Source organism: Herpailurus yagouaroundi, unplaced genomic scaffold, assembly GCF_014898765.1.
Source record: "Herpailurus yagouaroundi ecotype Mexico unplaced genomic scaffold, PumYag 198, whole genome shotgun sequence".
Lineage (NCBI taxonomy): Eukaryota > Metazoa > Chordata > Mammalia > Carnivora > Felidae > Herpailurus > Herpailurus yagouaroundi.
Genome location: NW_024412429.1, coordinates 13,268,624 through 13,291,217, shown reverse-complemented (window position 1 = coordinate 13,291,217; position 22,594 = coordinate 13,268,624). Strand labels below are relative to the sequence as shown.

Sequence of the window (22,594 nt, the reverse complement as noted above, 5' to 3'; positions counted from 1 at the left end):
GAAAGAAGGAAAGAAAGAAAGGAAGAAAGGGAAAGAAAGGAAGGAAAAGAAAGAAAGAGGAAGGAAGGATGGAAGGAATAAAAAAGAAAAAAGAAAACAGAAAAAAGAAAGAAAGAAAGAGAGAGAGAGAAAGGAGGAAAGAAACCATCCACATCTTAAAGTTTAGGAGGTGGAACCAGCATCCCCTCTATTCTATGCCATTTTATATCAATACATCCCCCAAAATATGCGATCCAATCTTCTTTTTGCCCTTCCTCACTGAGCTGTAACTCACCATTTGTAAAAGGCAGGGTGTCTGTGTTTAATTCAAAATGATTCTGTTGGAAATGTGAATTTTTACCCAGGATATCCCTGTAGTCTATGCAGCCAAACAACGGCTAGAGTTTTATCAAGCACTTGCTATGTGCCATATAGTGCTGTACTGTGGTACCTGCCTCACCTGCATTATCTCACTTACCCCTCAATACAAACCCTGAAAATTTAGTAACAGCATGACCCAAATTTAAAAATAAGCTAGTTGACTACAACAATGTATATGACTTAGCCTACGTCACACATCTAGCGGTAATGGGTCCAGACGTCAGCAGTCAGCCCTGGTCTTAACCACTACACATTATAGCAGCCACAAATGTTTCTGAATGAGGAATGAACCACACACAAACACACAAATGTACACAACCATGGGGGGGGGGGGGGTTGTTGGAGAAAGGAAGAGAACTATGAATGAATGCATGAATACATTTTCCCTTCAGGCAGAATCTTTAAGAGTTAAACAATTGTTCCTCTATCGCAGGGCAATTAACTTCAGGCATGTGCTCCAACCTTCACCCAAAGCAGACAGATTCCAATGAGTGCCAGGATTTTTCAAAGTCAATTCCAACTTTGTTAGAGAGACTTGAGGGTTTTACTTTTACCTTCCTCCCTATCAAGTGTTTACCAAAGACCTTTATTGTCTGGCCCCAATTTGAGAAGATAAAACAGACACCGTCTCAGACCATCTCAAGTGCAAATGTTAATCCCATCATTTAGCTTTAAGATGAAAATGATCTTCTTAAAAGAGAAAAAGAATGTTAACTGCACGGCATCAAACCAAAGCAAACCAACCAAAGCAGCTCTATTCCTAACATCTCACAGCAACAATATGTCACGTTCATTATAATTTTGGATCTGTAAAAAGCAAACAAACCAACAATTACAATAATAAGGTCTATAGTACACAGGTTGCTTTTATAAGATAGGATAGTCTTATAATGTCTTTATAATAATATACAGTTATTACCAAGATGATAATTATCTGCCTTACTGCACAAAATTGTTTTCAGATCTTCTGATGACAATTAAGTCATTATAAAACACAGATTTCACCTCACTGATCACTTCCAGGAAATCTCCCACAATTGCATTTAATAAAATAGATTATCTTAGATCCTTAGATTTCACCCTGAATTCCTAAGGTTGCTTATAAGCATTTATACTTTTTCTTTTGTTAATAGTCAGTCTTAGGAAATGCTCCTTTTCTCCTTGATTAAAACATGATTTTAGGAGACGGAATTTCTTTTTTTTTTTTTTTAATTTTTTTTTCAACGTTTATTTATTTTTGGGACAGAGAGAGACAGAGCATGAACGGGGGAGGGGCAGAGAGAGAGGGAGACACAGAATCGGAAACAGGCTCCAGGCTCTGAGCCATCAGCCCAGAGCCTGACGCGGGGCTCGAACTCATGGACCGCGAGATCGTGACCTGGCTGAAGTCGGACGCTTAACCGACTGCGCCACCCAGGCGCCCCTAGGAGACGGAATTTCTATGGCAGAGCTGGAACATTACATTATCTCAAGTTAGAGTTAATTTTTAAACTGGAAATACGATAAAGGGACCAACAACCATGTTACCTTAATTAAATATTTTTGCATTGTCCATTCTAGGGCTTAAAAAAAAAATGAAGGAGAAACCCAAAACACGCCGTGGGATATGAGACACAGCCACTGATGCAAAAAGAAGTTATAAAACAGAATTCCAGGTTGCTAACACACACAAGAGAAGGATGTTAAATTGGTTAAAGTAATAGATAATAGATGTGCCACAAACCATCACATACTCAGAAATTATTGCAGGGGAGGTTGGGAGTGGGGGTGGGAATAGAAGCAAAAAAAAAAAAACAAAACTGGTTTTTTAAATGGTAACTATTAAAACACTAAAATTTTACCTTGTCAAATTATTTTTAAACCACGTTCCACTGAATTAGAATTGTGGATTGCTAAGGATAGAAACTTTCCCAGAACTGAGTATATGTTTAACCCTGGGACGATGTGGCAATGTCAACCACCCACAACAATCTGGGAAACAATGCGAAGCAAGAGAAGGGGTAGCCACACCCTTCAGAGGTGGGTTCTTACTTTGGTTTCTCATCCAACCATAATCAAGCCCTATTAGTTTTAAGTATAATCTCAATGTCCTTCCAGAGTTCAGGACCTCGGAGATGAACGCCCAGGTGGCGGCGCCTGGATCTGGTACAGCAAGTGTGATTCATCCGGGCCTGGGTCTGAAATGTTCTGTCTGTATTTTTAAGATGTAGGTATAAATTGCATCATGCTAAAAGTCAGAAAGGGAGGAAGAGAACAGTATATCTTAAAGGTGGAACATCCTTCTGGGGTTGGGAAGGAAGTGATTTCCTAACCTTTGAGTGAGATTTCTGACCACTTCTGGATAATAAATTCCTACAAATGCTAAGCTATGCTTTTTGGCTCACCCCACCGGAGTGCAGACTGAATATATAAAGACTACATTATAGGCTGAGCTAGAAACAATCATCAATCATTAATCAGCCATGGGCAGCAGACTGGAAGTGATAACACACAGAACACCCACAGCTCAAGGTGTAACTCCACACCGCACTCCCCCCCAAAGCACTTACTTCCTCTGAGCTCAGCCTGCCCCACCCAACTCCCAGGCTCTGTTCCTCTCCATTCCTCACAGCCTTCCCTTTTCTCTCCCACCACCACCAGACTTTGTTTCATCAAGTCTGTGTTTTAGCAGTGCCTCTGTGTGTTAACGAAGAGTTTCCATGTTTCCTTGTGCTAAAAATCTGACCGGTTTCACAATTCACAGATCAAGGAAAATAAATACCCAGGAAGTCAAGAAAATTTTCACACAGAGCATTTAACTGAGACTTCTTAAAATTCAGGGACTCCCCTACAGTGGAGGGACAAGTTCACTGTGGGTCATAAACCCAGTATCATGCTCTGTTCCAGAAGAGTCAAGTAAGTGCCTCTGCAACAGGATCCTGAATCAAATAACATACAGGATCCTTAAAAAATATAAACACATATATGGATAGTTACACGTATATGTGTGAGTAGATATATGTATGTATGTATGCATATATATGCATACACACACACACACACACACACACACACGTACACACACACAGAGATATTATGTATGTATATACAGGCACATGCACTTCCTCCAGAATAGAAGGCTACTCAAAGATCCTAATTTCTTCATTTGTTTCCACCTGCTCGGAGGCATAAACAGGGCCCCGGTGATCTATTCCGCTCCCCAAACACAAACCTCTCCAACCTCATCTCCTTCCACTCAACCTCCTGATAGGTACAGCACAATCAAGTTCTTTCAGTAGCCAGTACTTAAATGCCTGGCTCTCTCTTGCCTTTCAGTTGTCTGCCAAATATTTTCTTTCCCCTCCCTAATCCAGGCCGGGTTACCTCTTGCCCATACTACAGGTCTTGATTTGAAAGTGGCCTTCTCCAAGAAGCCATTCACGCATCACCCATTCAAACCCGAGTTAAATACTCCTCCTCTGCACGCCTAGGACACCCTGTAGCTTAAATGCCGATGGACTGGTCTGTGTGTTCCCCTTGACAGAAAATGTCAAAGACACCAGGGATCCTTTCTTGTTCACTACACCTATAAGAGATATTATAAATGACAGGTTTTCAATAAATATTTGCTGACCTATATGTAAAGTTATTTGGTTTATCTATTGGCACCAGCTTTCCTGCTAACAAATGGCTTCCACTTATGGGCTGTAACAGACATTGTTTATATATCATTTTATGGCATTCTGAGTATTTCAGACAAATCTTACGATATATGAAGGTAAATGATCAGCAACAGGGAATTCTCCCAAGGTTTAGGATCCATCCGTTAACAAATCTTTCCTACCTAAATGGGTTAACTAGGGAATATCACAGAACTCAGGTAGCTATTTACTCTCATTTCCAAATTTTCATTTCCAAAAAATGTGGGGAAAAAATGGGGAAGGGAGAATTTCTGCTGAATAACTCTTCTCTATGGAAGCCACAGTACACGGTCATTCACTAAGAGAATGGCTTTGTTAGTATTAAAATAAGAGATTGCATCATCTACACTGTACTTTATCCAGTTAGCATAACACGTCCCAACAGATCAAATAGCTAGTCACCAAACAGTTAACTATTTCAAAATTTGGGTATCGATTTTAAAGAATTAAATTAAAATGCATTCAGTACCTCAGTCATACTGAGAACAAACCAGAGCTGTGTTCTTTCAGGAAGCGGATGGTCTCTCAGACATCAATTCCTCTTTTCCATTTGTTCTTGGATATACTCAGACTTCTGCTGCCATCAACGCACTGAAACTAACCCATCCAGTCCACCCATGTCCCCTACGTGGCTCACTCAAAATGCTGGTCAGTTCTCTGTGCTCCCCTCACCAGCCTGGCCCAGCTGACTGTACTCCTTCCTTCTGGGAATACTTTCTGCACTGGCCACCAGGGCCACCCTCTCCTTGCTTTCCTTCTACTTACTGGCAGCAACTTCACAGCAATCTTCCTGGTCCCGGTCGCTCATCTTCCAGACTTTCAAAGGTTGAAATACCCCAGGTTTTCTTTTCTCTTCATTTGTCTTCTTTTGCTCATTCATTTGGTGACCCATCTGGTCTTGAACCAGTCCCCACCACCCCATTAATCCAAACATATATCCAACTGCCTACTTCACGAACACACGCTGCAAATTTCAAATCGGAGTATTCCCGTAACCATCTCCTCCTTCCAACTCCCCAGGCCAAGTACTCGATGAGTATCTTCTTACACCAATATCCAATCTCCCAATTGGCCTTTCAGAACACCTGGAACATGGCCACCTCTCACGGTGGCCACAGCCACCATGGGGTGCCAGTGTCATCTTTCACATGATTGGTGTCATAGCATCCTGTTCCTGATTCTATCCATGTTCACTTCGGTCTTCTCAACACAGCAGCCGCTGTAACTTTAAAATGTAAATCTGATAGCACTCCTTGGCTCAAAATCTACTGGCTCACCAAACACCAAATTAAAGCCAAACGTACAATATATAGAGTGACCTCTAAGGCTTTGCACCAGCTGGTGTCTGATCTCTGATCTCCCCTCCTGCAGCTCTTCCCTTTGCTCACTCTGCTCCAGTGGCTCACTCTAGCCACCTTGCCTCACCAACACGGCAAGCACTCTCCTGCCTCGGGGCATTCGCACTTGCTGTTCTGTCTGCCCAAACATTCCTCCACCCGTCAGCCTCACTGCTCACTGAAATCCTTCCCTGGTCACCACAGTGAACACTGCATCCCCATTCCCTTCCTGCATCCACCGATGCAGCCCGTCGCCCCTCCACGCCTAGGTGCTACAAATTTTACTTACATCCTGTCTACCCCCACTAGCAGAGCTGCTCCAGGAATATAGGAACGACTGTCTACTTTGCTCACGGTTGTATCCGCAGTTCTTAGGACAGTGCCTGGCACAATGCAGGCATTCAATAAATATTTGTTGAATGAATGCATGGTGACTATGAAACCCTCGCTACACTTGGTGGGAATATCCGTTAACGGGACACTCTAGTGAACAGACTAAGAGTTAGTTAATGCAGACTAAGAGTTAGTTCTATTTCTCCTCATGTGGCCTAGGAATACAGTACTTCATCAAAAACCTCATTTCTAGAACTAAATAATGTGAAATACAAGTGACTTCATTTCCGAATACCAGGTAAATGGAGTTAGTACTAATATAAAAGTCATAGATGGGAAATTAGCAAGTTTTAATAGAAATATCAGCCACATAGAACCCTGGGATAGATGGTATTAAAAAACAACAACAACAACAACTACCATTTTATAGCTGGCCCTATTACACAAAAAAACTTATTAACTTTACCTGAGGGAAATCGCAGAAAAAAATCACACCTACTTCTTAAAGTTGGTTGGGTCAACGAGATGAATAAGAAAATGGGCCATATCATATCTGCCCCCACCTTCCCTTTAGTGCCGGGCCCTTAAGAGCCCTACACACCCTTGGCTCTCTCCAGGTTGGTCTTTCGAATCACCCACTTGCTTTGGCAACGCAAAGAGGGCACTGATCTCACGGAATCGAGCTCACGCACCCACACAGCAATTGCAACCAAGCATGTCAGCCAGGACTGCTGATACTCGCTAAGCATTGGACGAAACTTGAGGAACTACTCCAAGATGAATTTTGCATTTATCAGCACTGATTTTGTATCTCCATTTACATGCTATCCTTGTAGGACTCTAATCTTCTCTTTTATTTTGCATTCCATACCTTCTAATGAGTGGTACGGAAATAATTCTGGGTGTCATATTCATGTATATTGCATCATTTCACACTCAAGTATGAGAACCTAAATTTCAGCTAACACTATCCAATTTTAACACGTTTCATGTGCCAAGCTGCATGATATTTACACCTCATTAAAACATGAGACAATCAGAGTGCTGTAATAAGAGAGGGCACTGTGTTTTCTTAGGGTTTGAATCATGCAAGACGTTGGCACATCATGCAAGATGCATCTTCTACAAACTGGATGAGTTTTTGAAGCTGCTATCTACAAGGTGTGCTCACCCTTGAACCTGCAAAACAGCTCCTCCCAGAATTCAACACTTTTTACTGGTACTTCCCTGTGGAGTCACTGAGTCACAAAACCTGGACATTGAAGTCCCTTCCACCACTCACACATCAGACCCTCCTGGGGCTTCCAGATCACTCTTGGGCAGTGCCTCTTTCACCATTCTTTTCCCTCCTTTTGTTCCCAAGCCCTCCGTTCTAGCTCAGGCCTCCCCAGCGCTCCACCCAGGACCCCAAATGCCCCGCAGAGCAGGTCTCTTAACCCCTAATCACTCCTCCTCCTCCTTGGAGCCTTCCCTACTTCCTACAGTTCTAGCAGCAACACGCCTCCATTCAAACCCTTCTGTAATTTCCCCAGTGAATGAAGAACAAAGTTCCTAAACGTCAGTGGCTCTCAAACCGTGGTTCACAAACCACCTGCAAAAGACACCGGGGGCTGTCCACTACAAATGGGACTCTAGGCCCCCACCATGAACCTACAACATTAGCAAACTCTCTGGCAATTAGGGCCACGAACCATCTGGTCCTTACCAGAGGCTCTTATGCCCACTAAAATCTGAGTGCTCTTGAGTCTTGCAGTCATACAACACGGCTGGACACACCTGGCTGTGCCAGACAAACCAGCCCACACAAGACTGGAAAACAAAAACTAAAAAAACACAGGCTAGCTATTTGAAGGTAACAGAGAGCTGCCACGGCAGCCAGGACTTGAGAGGTCAAGATCCCGGAAAGACAGGAAAATGAGTCCAACGTTCTCTCCCACGTTGCTCTTTGCGGCTTCTCTGATTCCCAAGCATCCCGAAGACAAGAGGCCACGCAGAAAGTAGCCATGGCTTAGAATACGAGAGAAAAAGCATTTGATTATCTTTGAATGTACAAACAAGAGAATAAAAGCCACCTCTAATTCTATCATCCTGAGACAACCAATGCTGGCATTGTAAATGTATTTCCTTCCGGTCTCTTAACGTATATTCTCATGATCTCAGAATTTTAACTTATGAGAAAACTAGAACCTAAAATCATGAAGTGATTATCCAAAGGCTACATCATCCCTATTAAATATACTTGAAAACTATCTTTCCCCATTTACAACAGCCCAATCACATATGTTTAAAAAGAAAAGAAATAGGATATTCTCCAGAATTTTTTTTTATTGGTTGATAAAATTATAGGTTAAATTTAAGGAGGTCAATTCAAATCTTACTGTTCATAACATAAATGTTTTCCCCTTGCCCTCGTGACTTATTACCAGCCAACTTACGTTGATATCCACCAAAGAGCAGCTAGGTTGAGAGGTCAGGTTCTGGAAGTCAAATATGTCTTGATTCAATCCCCATTTACTCATTACACAACCTCAGAGAGGTCAGGGCCTGGTGTTCTTAACTCCAAAATGAAGACCATAAAAGTGCCCCTGTGAAATAAGCATTCTGAGGACTAAACGAGATAATCCACAAAAACTCCCCAGCAAAGACCTAGCGCGTAGAAATCTCAATAAACACCACCTGGTAACGGCTGCCTCCTTACGAAACCATGACCTTCTTGACGATAGGCTTCATTTATATCTAGCTCATCTTTTTGTCCCTAGCATAAGGCAGAGTAACTGGTATGAAAAAGGAGATAGATAGATAGATAGATAGATAGATAGATAGATAGATAAAGACAGATTTTTTAATCTGTTAAGAGGAAATTAAGGGTTGAAATAAAAACTTTATGAACATTTAACATAAGGTTATAACGAATATATTATGTGTCTGTATACATGTGTGTATAGTCTGTATACTTATGTGTTAACACACATATATATGGACTATTTACTTACAAAGCAAACCAAAAGATTCAAATATTCCATAATGATCCCCGAAAAATTTGTAGATTGCATTTTGGAGTGAGTTCTACCCCGGTGTACGTACTAACACTAGTGCTTTTCTTGGTTTTTTTGTTTTCTTTTGTTTCCCAATTCAGAGCACCACGAAATAGAAAGACCTTAAGTCAACTGACAACTTACTAAATCAAACAGGATCCCACAAACTAGCACAAAAATTTGGAACATATACCCTACTTTAAAATCCTTCTGTACAAAGGAATGAATTTATGTATGAATGAACTCTTTCTGCACAAACAGAAACAGTTCCTGTCAGGAGCCAATACCGCACAGCCAACGGCAAAATAAACTCAATCAAGAGAAGCCACATTCCTTTTTCACACTGAAGAGGAACTACCTAATGGTCTGCTACGCCCAATAAGGCATTGGTATTTTTGACCTAACAACACCTCAATGGAATCACACGTTGCAATGTTGGGAATAACGGAACTAGTTAAATGGCAAAATGAAATTACGGGTAACCAACAGATTTACTAAACAGCTGGAGAATTACTGTGGAGCTAACCGTATTCACATCTTATAGGTATGTTTCTCACCTGGGCAACTAACACCTGACCGGAGTGGTCCACAGAGGGAATGACAAACTGACCCACAGATATATTTTGTTTGTCCTGTGCCAAAAAAAGCCTGTGAGCGGTTTTCTAAAAACTGGGCAATGTCACATACAAAGGCAGATCTCCAGCTTCATGGTGAAACAACAAGAAAAAGCAACGAAAATCAGAAGATCTGGAAACCGTAGGTCTGGTCAGCCAAAACTGGGCAACCGGCTTGTCTTTGGGCAGGAGGCAGTCTCTACAACTTTCTGCCCTCTTCTCACATGGACTCCTCCATTTCCATTCCCGACACTGCCTGCCTGCCCCCTGCCGTCAGCTGTAGTCTGTAACTCTTGTTCCAAGTCCCAGTGCCCACCCTGGTCTTGAGTGTTCATTTCTGTAGCGTCTCTTCTAGTTGGGACTCTCTTGGCCTTCCACAACCGCAGGGGCTCCCGAACCCCACCTGCATGGGTTCAGTGTCCACGTACTAAATGAAAGAGCTCTTCACCTTGATCTTCCATTTATTTGCTTCTCTGAGTATTTCTCTCGTCTGCTTTCCTTCCCTCACTTCTCTTTGCATCTGCCTGCGCTGTTCAAAGCCAAAACTGGAGTGCTAAGTGAGAGAGAACAACTATCCAGCCTCTCTCTTAAGATGGAATGGGGGAAGGGGTTACATTCTGTGCCTCTATTAGAGCAAGGTCTGGAAATTCCACACAAAACCTAAACAGGTCCCTTCAGACCCCAAAACATTCCTCTCCTGTGTTTTCCTAAGGCTGAGCACTCAAAGAGGTCCACAACAAAAGGCTCCCAGGGCCTGGGGTGGAGCAGCTGGCTAGGAGCCTGCAGGAATAGCAGTTTCGACTCTCCCCCGCCCACTCTGGAAAGGACACTCTCAGACAGAGGTACCGTAACTCATCCACTGAAATACGCAACAGCCGTCCCTACTGGAAAAGCTCTCCTTCCTTACTCATCACTCTGTACGGGCCAAAAACCAACTGTAGACAGGAATTATGGGGGACAGTCTGGTTTTTTTGTTTTTGTTTTTGTATGCACTGCATGAGTGGTATAGACCAATGGTCCTCAAATTTTAGCCGGTACCAGAATCTCCTGAGGGACCTGTTACCATGCAGCTTCCCGGGTCCCACCCCCAGGGTGTCTGATTCTGTGCGTCTGGGATGGGGCCCGAGAATTTACATGCGTGAGTTCCCAGGTGATGCAGATGCTGAAAACGTAAGTTCAAAAACAGTGATGGATGATGCGACGCTGGGGGACCCATGTGTATGGGGCTGGGAAAGGGTCTCGTGAAAAATCTCAGCTTAGAAATGTCGGGTGTCAGGTCCAGTATTCCTATACTTATAGGTGCTCATCACGTGTGCTGATTAGACGGTACCTGACAAGAATGGAGAATTCCAAAACAGAGGTGGTCTTCACAGATCAGCATTATAGAAGTTCTCCAACCTGGCCCAGGGGTACTCATAACCAAAGCGCTTCATAACATAGGTCTCTAGACATCTTCCTCACAAGGAGGATGACTGTTGTTTCCACAGACGGTACTCACAGCCACCTCATCCGTGCACAGTTAGTGTGGGGCTCCAGCTGGAATCCTTGTTAAAGAGGTGCTCACAACATCAACAGCTATTACATGAAGGCTGGTCCACTCTACGTGGGAAGCTAGTTTTCTTGTCTGAAAGATCACATTCAAGGCAGTGTGACTTGACTCTCTTTATAACACTGTGATGTAGGGGCCCCTGGGTGGCTCCGTTGGTTAAGCATCTGACTTCAGCTCAAGTCATGACCTCACGGCTTGTGAGTTCGAGCCCTGCGTCAGGCACTGTGCTGACAGCTCAGAGCCTGGAGCCTGCTTCAGATTTTGTGTCTCCCTCTGTCTCTCTCTGCCCCTTCTGTGCTTACTCTGTCTCTCAAAAATAAATAAAGACATTAAAAATACTTTTAAAAAAACACTGTAATGTAAAATTACTCTGGGAACATAAAAGGCTATTCAATTAACACAGGTTAAAGTGGGAAACTCGCGCGTGCACACACACACGCGCACGCGCGCACACACACACACACACACACACACACACACACTGCTAAATCCAAAAGCACTGAAATTTCCCCTCTGCTGCAAATCTCTGAAAATAGGAAATAGAATGTTTCCTTTCACTAAAAGGTTTTCCTCAGGAAAGCATGATTCAGATTATCATAATCACCGCCTTTTCTGATAGATAACACGTAGGGGTTCTCCTCTAAAAGGGCTGACAGATTTTCTTCTTGGGGGAAAAGGGGAGGGAAGGGAGCATAGGTATGTCCCGCAACCTTCCAGGCTATTCTCATATAAGCCTACCTACCGTCATTTCTCTGACACTCTACCCTACTGATAAGTAATGCATTAAATGTTTAAAAATGAATTCAATTCTTACCTGTTGAAAATCACTCAATACACCATCTATTCTACCAAAAATATGATGGCTTTCTTTTCTAAAGAAAATTAGGACGGTCTTTCAATGGAGCAAAAATATTTTAAATCAGATCTATCTACAAGTTCCTTTGACTCAAACATTTTTTAAGTTTTCCTACAGAGAGCTTTCTAGTTTTTACAACCTACTGATCTGCACTCTAAGGAACTGTTTTGCTCTAATAAACACAACTGCATTTGCCCTTCTGATCCCAGGTTAAAAACTGTTCAATCAGCCATTTGATGTCAAAGAAAACAAACTAGGCTAAGTCCACTTTCACAAAACCCCTATTCATAGATGAATAAACAGCTTCAGAAACTGTAGCTCCCAGCAAAATGTGCCAGGAAAGAACAATACCGGGAACAAAGCACGTGAACGCAAAAAGACAGATTTCCTCCTCTATTTAAATGACAAGAGAGTAATCGGGATGAGGGGAGAGTAGGAGCTCTCCTAACCCCAGGAGGAAAAAAATGAAAAAAAAAAAAACAACCCACTAATATACCTCACGATTTCAAATATAATTTCAAAATGATCTATCAGTGAACCAACTCCATCTAGAACTTGCCCTCTCCAATGCTGGAGCCACCAAAGCCTTAGTCCAAAATACCATCATCTCTAGAATGCCTTTCAGCTGGCCTCCCTAAATTTACTTCTGCCGCAAATGCAAATCAGATTTGTTACTCTCCTGCTTTCCACAACAACTAGGAAAAACTGCAAACAGCTGACCAAGATTGAGGAGCCCCTCCATGATCTGGCCTCTGTGTTATCTCTTACCCCCTCTCTGCCCACCACCCCGCCATCCTTGTTCTTCATGAGACCACCACACTTCCTTTCCTCAAACACTCCAAATTCATTTGCACCTCGGGGCCTCTGCAACAGCTGTTCTCTCTCCCCTCTAATTTTCCAATTGTTGGTTCCGTCTCATCATTCATGCCTAAACGTCATCTTCTCAGAGAGGCTGCCCTGATGACACCATTGAAAGAAGTCCCCCACCCAATCACTTCCCTTCATAGCTTTACTTTCCTCTTTACACTTATCAGTAGTATTTTCTCGTTCGTCTATTTTGTTGTGGTGGTCACTGTCAGCCCCATAGTTAAAGCAGGGGTCTAACTCATCCCTGCACCTGGAACACAGCTGGATTTCCAGCACCTAGAATCTGTGGAACTTGGTAGGTCCTAAGTAATTATTTGTTGAATGAATGAAGAAATACTTTTTACAACAGCATGGAACTGTCATCAAAATAAGTATTCCTTCTACACTGTTGCTCCTAAGCTCTTCTCAAGAAAGCGACTACAAAACCATTCTATGATACCCTCTAAGACCTACAAGGTCCTCAAAGGAGGTGAAGGAGATTGTCCAAGGAAACATGAGGAGAAGACAGAAAATGTAGTTAATTTAAACAGACCACCTGTGTACCAACAAAAGGGACCACCTATGTACTATGGAATTGTGAGTTATTAGTAAGCATGTGAAAAGTGACTATCAGCCACAACAGTGTTATATATTCAAACGAAAATAATCCAATTATACTATATATTAGCTTGGAGTTATCATGGATTAATCATTAATAATAAGCATATGAACATATATATGCCGTGCATTCGCTATACTGCCTCTTTTATTTATAACTAAAATCCTATGTGTTGGTTATTATCAGTCCCATTTTACAGATGAGAAAACTAAGGCAGCCTTGAAGAAGAAAAGTTACTTACCCAAGCTTTCAAACCAGTTAGTGTTAAACACAGAACATGAATCCAGTTTTATTTTACTCCAAAACCTATATATTATTCATCATAGCTGCTTGACATTCTCTCTCAAAGCAATTAAAAGGAAGACACTGAATAATCAAAGGCAGCAGGAAATGTGTGTGTGTGTGTGTGTGTGTGTGTGTGTGTGTGTGTATGTCCCTGTGTATGATTCTACCAAATAGAAATGTTAATTATACCACATAGACAAAAAAATGCAATAGGACGCTCAAAATAAAAATTAGAAGTGTCAAAAGAAGAAACGATGTATTCTATTACTGAGTTGCATTCTGAAACAATACAACACAATCAACAAACTACAATAAAATAAATAGCTGTAAGTGTCTCAAATACTAAAAGGTCAGGTTCAAAATATGCAGTGTCCTGCTTAAGCTGTGTAATTTCAAAAAGAAAGAAAAGGCCTGTGTCCTAGGAGTATAAATCCTAAGGGGAGAATCAGGAAACACAAAAGTTAGAGGCTCTCTGGAGCTGCCCCTTCCCATACTTGTCGAGGAGAAAACAGTACCCACCTTGGCCAGAGGAGAAGACAGGTATAGAGGGAACAACAGAATAGAAGCCTGTGGAGTCTGGTCCCAATTCCTGGCCTTTGACCTTGGACAAGTGATTTAACATCTAAAAGCCAAGATGTCCTCATCTGCTACAGAGATATGCCTTCACTGAACATCTCTCGGGCTTGTGAAAAGACGCAAAAAAGAACAAACGTGGAAGAGCTGTGCAGAGCTTACATAAGCAAAACTTGCCTTATTTATTAAAGGCCAAAATGATGGCTAAGCCTGGGGTGAAAACTCTAGAAATATTGCAAAATGAGAGTAGAGAGGGAAATCAAGGTGAGAACACAAATGTCCCAGAGCCGGAAACCAAGAGGCTAGGAATGGTCAGTCAACACTGGAGGCAGCGACACAGAAATGTGAGGCAGAGAAGACAGGCCCCCACAGCTCTCTGCGATGATGTGGACGCAGAAAGGCTCACCTGTGAGCCTCGAGCATGAAGAGGTCACTCCCAATCTCAATGGGGACAGACGGAGACACCTGGCCTTGGCACAAGAGACACTTTTAAATTATGAAAACTGCTCTGGTTATTCCCGAAATAGCATTCTGTGTCATTTTCTACCAATTATGCAATCTCCCCTGGGATCTGCTAATCCTGACAAACCCCTGTGTGGTCAGAGACTATAGGACCAGCCACAAGGCCACCCATCTTCCAATGTCCTGCTGGCGATACTGACAAACTTGAGCCACAGCGCCCACCGACCACCTCACAACGCCCTTCTTTTGAAAAAGACAAAAACAAAAACAAACAAATGTTGTTACGAGGACCCTTCGAGGCCCAAAACGTAGGTAAGAAATCCCAGGGGAAGTGTCTCACTTAGTTTGCAGACAAGGACCCGATGCTGTTGCCAGGTGGTGCTTATGAACAGAAGCACACCCCTGATGTCACCTTTTTGCTTTCAGTAAGTGGCCAAGTGAAGCATCCTCAAATGAAGCACCGTCCTTCAAGGACTTAAAACCCACGGAGCCCCTGTCGGGTCGGAGAGCAGAACCCAGCAGCAGAGTATAAAAATGTGCTCACGGCCACGTGCCCGAGCAGTGCTCCTTGAACCGTAATGAGCACGCGAGTCACCAGGAGATCCTGTTAAAATGCAGATTCCGATTCAGCAGGCCTGAGCTGCTGCATCTCTAACAAGCTCCCGGGCGAGGTGGCCTGCTGGTCATGGACCGGGTGCCAGACAGCAGTCAACACCCGACAGCACGCGAGCCCTAACGCCGTGCTCGCTGGAAGTCCAGCTACTGTTTTTACAAAGTTGAGAAAACACAGTTTGGATTTCTTTACCCAGAGAAGGTTCATGATACTGGCAAGAGACATCTATCGCTCGGCCAACCGAGAATCTTCCTGATCTGCTGGCAAGTCCTGCCCTGGTTCCTCGGAGTGGTCGACGAATGGCAGGGAAATCTCTTCAGTACTGACTGGTGCCCCTGAATGGTAGGAGTCAACCCTCTGACAGACCTGACCGCTCAGAGAGAATAATTTATGACCTGCAGCTATAGAATAACAGAGAGGAAGCAATAAAAACGAGTGGTAATTTACAGAGAGCTTACGTAAGACCATACAATCAGGGGTAGGACTGGGACACAGCCCCCAAGTTTGATTCCAGAGCCCACACTCACCACCGAACTCCACTGCCCTGGTGCAGGCCATGAACACGATGAAGTCGTGGAGGAAACAAGAGGGCTGTTGAGCCCCGTCACTTATAAATAGGGGACCCTGAGCAAGTTCTCTGTCTCCCTCTCTCTGCTTTAGTTTCTTCGTCTTTACCATGGGTTAATAATGGTTTGTATACCTCATTGGGTTTCCTGAGAATTATGAGTCCAAACAAAGCACTTAGCATAGCGTCTGACACATAGTAAGTGCTTCAAGAAGTGTTTTTCTATTAATATGAGTAAGATAACTCTATGGCTGGAGCCCAGGAAATAGACCAGAACCAGGAAGTGTACGCAATGAAGTGAAGGGTTTCTGACCTCTGAGGGAGACATACAGCTCTCGAAAGGACCTCCCTTTTTCAATGACCACAGAGGCGAAAGGGAAAAGCATAACCTAATTGAAATCAGGGTTATGGGAGGAACTGACCTCTAGTATGACGGCAGCAGCAGGGGCCTAACGGCCTAACACTGGAGTTGACCTACAATGTACCCGATCTCTACAGATAATGCTGAAATTCTAGCCCCTCCAGGACCAAACATGGACAGACACCACAGGGAAGAACAGCGTACGTGGCCAGATTACAGAGAATGAGCAAATGTCCTGAATCCCACAGGCTCAGACCTTAAGCAAGAAACCCTCTTTACTCTTGGCTGGTGATGGGGAAACGGTGCCCATGCAGAGCCAGAAGCTGGCCAAAGAGACTTCTGCTCTGCAGCTAAAGCTGGGTCGTGCTCCCTCAACACACTTATTGAGAACCTGCCCATTCCATGCCAAGCCATGACCAATGGCACTTATGGGAGAAACCAGTGGTCCTTCCTCCTTGTTAAAGACATTCCCCAATGACCTGAAAACAGAAACACCACTTGGGTAGCTGCATTTCACCATGCAACTCCTAACATTTAAATCAAGCTTAGAGACAAAAGACTTCATATAACTTACAGTTATGACCAGAGAAAGCTTACCAGGAATGAAAATAGAACACTATTTCTAAAACAGGACTGACCCACGAGCTTGACAGAGGTAGGAAATTATGACATGTATCCTCCTTTGAGAACTAATCTATAAAGATCAGTACATATAAATTACTGTGTTAGACACCACTGGCTTAAGTTTACCTGTAGCTATTCTCCCCTCCTTCCTTACTGAACAAACTCCAATTTGTTTCAGGGCCACAATGTACCCAACCGAAAAGAACTACAGTGACTGGCCTCCCTTGCAGCACGAGGGGAGGCTGCATGATAGTTCTGGCAAGTGAGACGTAAGCCAGGAGACCTGGCTCCTAGCGGTCTTTTGCCTCCTCTGGGTCTCCTTTCTCCTGCCTGGAACAAAGGGGGCATGGTCCTGGAGGTGGAACAGCCACCTCGCCACCTCACACTAAGGCATTATGCATGAGGATGAACTCCACTTGTGGCACCACGTGCTAAGAACAGCTGAACAGGACGGCAGAAGGAGCCCGGGCCTCTGACCGCACGGCAGAGCCCCCGCGCGCTCCTGAATCCTCCGTCTCCAGACTTCATTTGCACGAGAAAATCAACGCTCCCATTTGGTTAGACCCCTGTAAGTTGGGTTTTCAGTGGTGCACACCTGACCCTACTCTCACCTGATACACGTTGTAAAAGATCATTTGCTTTGCAAAAGCCTTGACTGAATTATTTGAAAGACGAGGTGCCATGAATTGTGAATTAATTTGATTTACAAATAACCCTCCTGACATACACCAAATGGGTAGGATAAGACACACACACATCCCAGACAACTCTCCTCCATTAACATGACTTTAAGAACTCACACGGTGAGAATCCGGGAGGTCTGGTCATCAATGTGGTGAAGACTCTGAAAGTCCTCTGGGAGTGACCCTGGGAAGAACCCCCTGAGAAGATGAAGTAAAGCCAAAGCACCCGGAGTCAAATGCTGCTGTCACTTCCTCAGGTACCTAACCTTTCTGTGCCTCGGTTTCCTCAACTACAAAATGGAAATAATAGTTCCTACCTCAAGGGGTGGTTATGCAATATTCAATGAGTTAACACTCACACAATGTGGAGACCGGAGCCTGACCTACCGCTGGGATTTACTGAGGATCTACTAATATCATGATAAAATTGGTGACAGTATAGCTAAAGACTAATACAAACAAAAATTATAATAATAAAAGCCAAATGAATTAATACATTCTATACGCATAAACCTTTCTTCTAATGCATGCCCCTGCTGAATAGCGTCAACATGAAATCAAGCTGTCAACTGTGGTCGGGTTTAGACAGGGTTAAATCCAAGGTTTTCTACAGGGCTCACAACCACCATACCATACTCATGCAATACCAAGAGTGGCAAAGTCTACATGAAGAACTGCTTATCAGTAAGTAGGATGTATTTATAAAGTGGGGGGTGGGGGCTGGGTAGAGATGTTAGCAAAGACAGCTAAAAATAGACGCATAAGCAAACAAGTCTGCAGAAGCCAACAGTTGATTGAAAAGTCAATACTTTGACAACATTACTATGAGAAATATTCAAGTAATGCATCACGCAATTTGGGAGAATGTAGCCTCTTGTGTAAGCGTAAGCCACACTTGCACTTTTTATCTTTCCTAGATTCTAACACGGAAAGTACCCAGGTCATTCTATGAGGCTGTACTTAAGTGTCCAAAAGGGCACAAGCATTCTGTATAAAGTTGCCACATGCTAACCACAGGTATGTAACTTAATCAGTATCCAGAGCTCCTGATACCAAGGTATTGAACTGCTGATAATTGCCCTTTCAGGTCAGTAGGAAACTTTCTCTAGATGAAAGCAATCTCAAGTCATAACGTCCAGGCAACTGGAGACCAAAAACCTTTTAATCTGCTCTTCCTTTTTAGATGCTAAACAAACATAACAGGATGTGGATTTACACTTCTCCCAATCCCAAGAGGCCCCCCCCCCAAAGAAAGACACCAATCTTGAGGGTGTGAAGATCTCACTCCATAATCTTCCTGTGTGCCTGTTACCATTTTTCTAGTTGTTCATTATCAAGTACGCTGGCAGAAGCTGAAGAAAGCCAAAGAGCGATAAACTGTAACCCTTTCTGTAGCCCACGAGCAGTACTGTCCAACAGAAGTATACCGCAGGTCACAAACGTGAGTCACAGGTGTAATTTTCCATTTTTTAGGAGCCACAATTAAGAAGATAAAAATAAACGGGTGAAGTTAATGTTAATCGTACATTTAATGCAATGTATCCAAAATACTCACTTCGGCATGTGGTAAGTATAAAAAACTGAGATAATTGAAGTTATTTTTTTACACCTCGGCTTCACACGCATGTAATTTTACACTTATCACACATTGCGATTCTGACCAGCCCACTTTAAGGGCTCAAGAGCCACATATGACTCTACAGGACAGAACGGCCCTGGAGGTCAGAAGCCGCTAAAATCATCCTTTTCTTATGCTGCTTCTATAAGGGACACCAAGGGAAAAGAGACCAACCAGCTGCACCCTGGCAGGTGACCAGGTGGGGAATCTGGTGGTGTCCTGGAACAGGGAAACACGCCCTACTTCAAAACAGGGTCTGGGAACTTACAGCTTTGAAGTTGCGTTTTGTGCCAAGCCCTGGCAATGCTCTTTACTCCTCCCCCAGGCAAAGCCAGTCACCAATGCACAAGTATGTGTTGTTTGCATCCTCGTTTTAAATGAGAGCCCTGGAAATTCTGGTCCCTGGACAAACCTCTTCTCTGGAGACACTGTATCCCTCTCCTGCTCCACTGGGATCAGGATACCCCACTGATGCACGCCATGTGTCCCATACAGGGAGGGACACCCATTCCCACGTGGTCTGTGTGTACTTGGCAGGCATGGGAAATGAGATGTAAGAGGTGACCAGTTTCCTTCATGCCCCAGCCATGAGACGGTCTGAAAGGCGACCTGATCTTACCAGTATTACCTACCTCACAGGCTTACTGTGATCACCAAAGGCAATAACAGAGAGAGAGTTCTTAGCAAACTGTAAAGCGCTATACAATTCTAGTTAGTATTATTGAGAAAGGGCACCATTCCTCACCTGGAAGAGCAGATAGAAGAAAGAAAAAAGAAACAGTAACTTGAAACAAAGAGATGTTAAGCCGGGGGGGGGGGGGGGGGGGGAGGAACCCATAAACACAGTGGTTGTTCTTGCCGGCTTTGTTTCTTTGGAAGAGTAGAAGAGGCTTGAGAAACCTCCATCACTCTTCCCTGGAAATCTTGGGAGGCACTAAAAAGTAAGCCAGACCTCTGGGTAAGAGCTTCTACCCCCGCTCAGTCACCTATGACCTCCCCACCCCACTGCTTTTCCTCGTCCCAAATACCGTACAGCTCAGGACAGTGATTCTGAACAGATCGCCTCTTCCCAGGGTCTAAATGTGGCCTAGAAATGCAGCGCCACAGGGGGTCCTGGCACCTTGGAGCAAAAGTCACCGAGTCCCGGGGAGTCTGGCTCAAGGCTTCTCGCCGGCGGGAACGCCTCCGCGTTGGCTCCGGTGCTGCCCTGTCGCCTTCTCCAACAAAAACAGAGAGGCTCGGCGAGCCGCCCTCGTCTCCCTTTACCTGTCCAACCGCCCCGTCACGCCTGCGAACTACTCCGAGCGGGCAGGCGGCATTTACGAGGTCCGAGGGGAGTCACCCACACAAAGGCGCCTTGTGCCTCTCCGCTCCAGGACGGGCAGCCTGGGAGCGGGGCACCGCACCCCGGCAGGGAAGGCGCCCCCAGCCCGGCAAGTCCCGAGATACGCACACCCTCCCTCCATAGAAAGGCCATCTCCACTCCCCGGCTTAATGACGGGGCTCCCCTCGGCTTGCCACAGCTCGCACCCCAAAGGCAGGCACAAGAGCTAGGGGGTGCACAGGCCACTCCGAAGAAGTTTGCATTGCCACCGCACTGCGCTCTGCACGCGTCTCGCCCGCTGGAGCGACTGAGCACCCCCAGGCCCCGGCTCCCCGCCCACCCCATCACTGGGCCGGAGACGCGCTCCCCCCCCCCCCCGGACCCGCTCACCTCTAGTCCAGTCCACCACTTGTTTGGGGCTCCACTTGGTCACGGGTTCCATGGTAAAGGGCTCTGCTCCCAGCTGGGCTAGAGTCGGCGGTTAAAGTCTGGCTACCAGGGCCGGCTGCCCCTTCCCGGGAGGGCGCGCCCCGCGGCTGGTCCCCGCGCGCCGGAGCGCCCCGTCAAGGCTCCATGGCCGCGGTCAGCGGGTCATCCCAGCGCGGCTCAGCCTGGACAGCGCGGTCCCCTCCCCGGCACCCGGACCGCCGCGCGGCTCCTCCTCCAGCTGCCACCGTCCAGCTGCAGCTCCTCCTCCTCCCCCCCGCCGCCGCCGCCGGGAGCCCGGGCACAGCTGCCGCTCCTGGACGACGGCAGCTGCGGGGACGCGGGGCCGTGACCCCAGGCTCCCCTGGCCTCGGCTCGGCGCGGGACCCTTCGGGCCCAGCTGCTCCCGGCCGCTCGACCGCGCCGATCGCCGGGACCGCTTCCTCGGGTTCTCCGGCCGCGCGCTCCGCTCCCCCCTCCAGCTCCTCCTCTTCTGCGGCGTGCTCTCCCGGGGTCTCCGCTCCGCGTGCGCTGGCGTCCCCGAGCCTTCCCGGCCCCAGGTCCCACCTCCTGCGCCTCCCTCCGGGGCTGGACTTGGGCTGGGAGGAGCGCGGGGCCGGCGCGCTCGGGTTACAAAGTTTCGGCTCCGGTCGCTGCTCTCGGAATAAAAGAGGGGCGGGGCCGAGGACCCTGTGAAACTCGTGGGAGGGGGTGGTTCCGCCCGAAACGGGCGAATCCGGTTACTTTCCTTCTCGGAGCCTTTCGCTCACACTGCGAGTGTCCCGGGCCCTACTTTCCTTTTCAAGGGGCGGGTTGTAGATCTTGCGTGCATCCCGGAGAGCCCGTTGGCTTGGGTGAGGCCCGGGTCCTATTGGTAGCAGAACAATCTGTCTTGGCCTGAGCAACAATACACTACAAAAAAAAAAAAAAAAAAAAAAAGTAGGATCTGCATGTTCTGTTCATTTTCAATGCTTTGCATCAGAATGGCTCTGCGATTAAGCCTTTCTCACTTTAAATTTCTCAAGGCAAAATTATTTTACTTCATACTTTGGGTGACATTGTGACAATTAAATTCATTCATTTTTTTAATGCCCTAAACGCCAGCCCAATGTTATTTTGTTCTGGAAAGACTTTGGCCCTCCGTGTATATGCGTTTTCATCCTTTTACTCATTCTGAAACCAAGTCTTCCCTGTGGAACATTCAAGGCCAGTGTTTAAGAGCAATTATCTCTCATTTCAACTCTGGACATGGGCCAAGTTCTCAAGTCCCATGAATCTGGCCTGTAAGATGGTCCTTGGGGACAAAAGGGCCAAGGCATCTGAAGGTGCCCAGCACAGAATGTTTGCATGGAGGCAAGGCCAGAAGAGGCCGGAAGGAAATGGCCTGGCTTCTGGGGCCTGGGGAGATGGAGGTAGTCACTTCATTTTCAGCTTTATCCCACCCTTATCTGAAATGAAAAACCTTGGCCCTCTGTGTATCCACTCCCATCCCCTTCTGGTTTTCTACTTAGGTCTTGGGTCACAGTCAGGGGCCACGGGGCTGTCACTGGCAGCAAGCACCCAGGGATTGAAGGCCAGCCCCCACTCCAGCCCTGGGCTAATGGAAAGCAATCACTTTCTGATATGCCACAGGAAAGACTGCCCTCCTGTCACTCTGAGGTGCTTGGCAGGCTGGGGTTGGTGTGGTAATCACTGCCTCGCAAGACTCAACGCACTTCTTTCTGTAATGCTGCGGCAATATTTCAGCTTCGCCGCTAAAATGAATCATAATAAATTGGTAGCTTTTAGCATTATTTATTGTTGTATTATCATATTCATACTTGCAAAGTGA

At 45.4% G+C, this 22,594-nt stretch overlaps 1 protein-coding gene across 4 annotated transcripts in view; it reads right to left on the bottom strand.

Moving 5' to 3' along the window:
• The window catches only part of CNKSR3 (CNKSR family member 3), an 83,953-nt gene extending 62,420 nt beyond the window's left edge, over positions 1 to 21,533 (bottom strand). The window contains exon 1 of one of the 4 annotated variants that reach the window (XM_040448825.1): positions 20,728 to 21,533. Coding sequence is in view for 2 of the 4 variants with exons in the window: in XM_040448821.1 (XP_040304755.1) it covers positions 20,728 to 20,779 (52 nt within the window). In the remaining 2 variants the exon portion in view is untranslated. Of the gene's footprint in view, positions 1 to 15,354; positions 15,377 to 20,727 lie in introns of those variants that run through there. The other 3 variants (XM_040448821.1, XM_040448824.1, XM_040448828.1) reach the window with 3 other exon arrangements.
• Between the last annotated feature and the right edge of the window lie 1,061 nt (positions 21,534 to 22,594).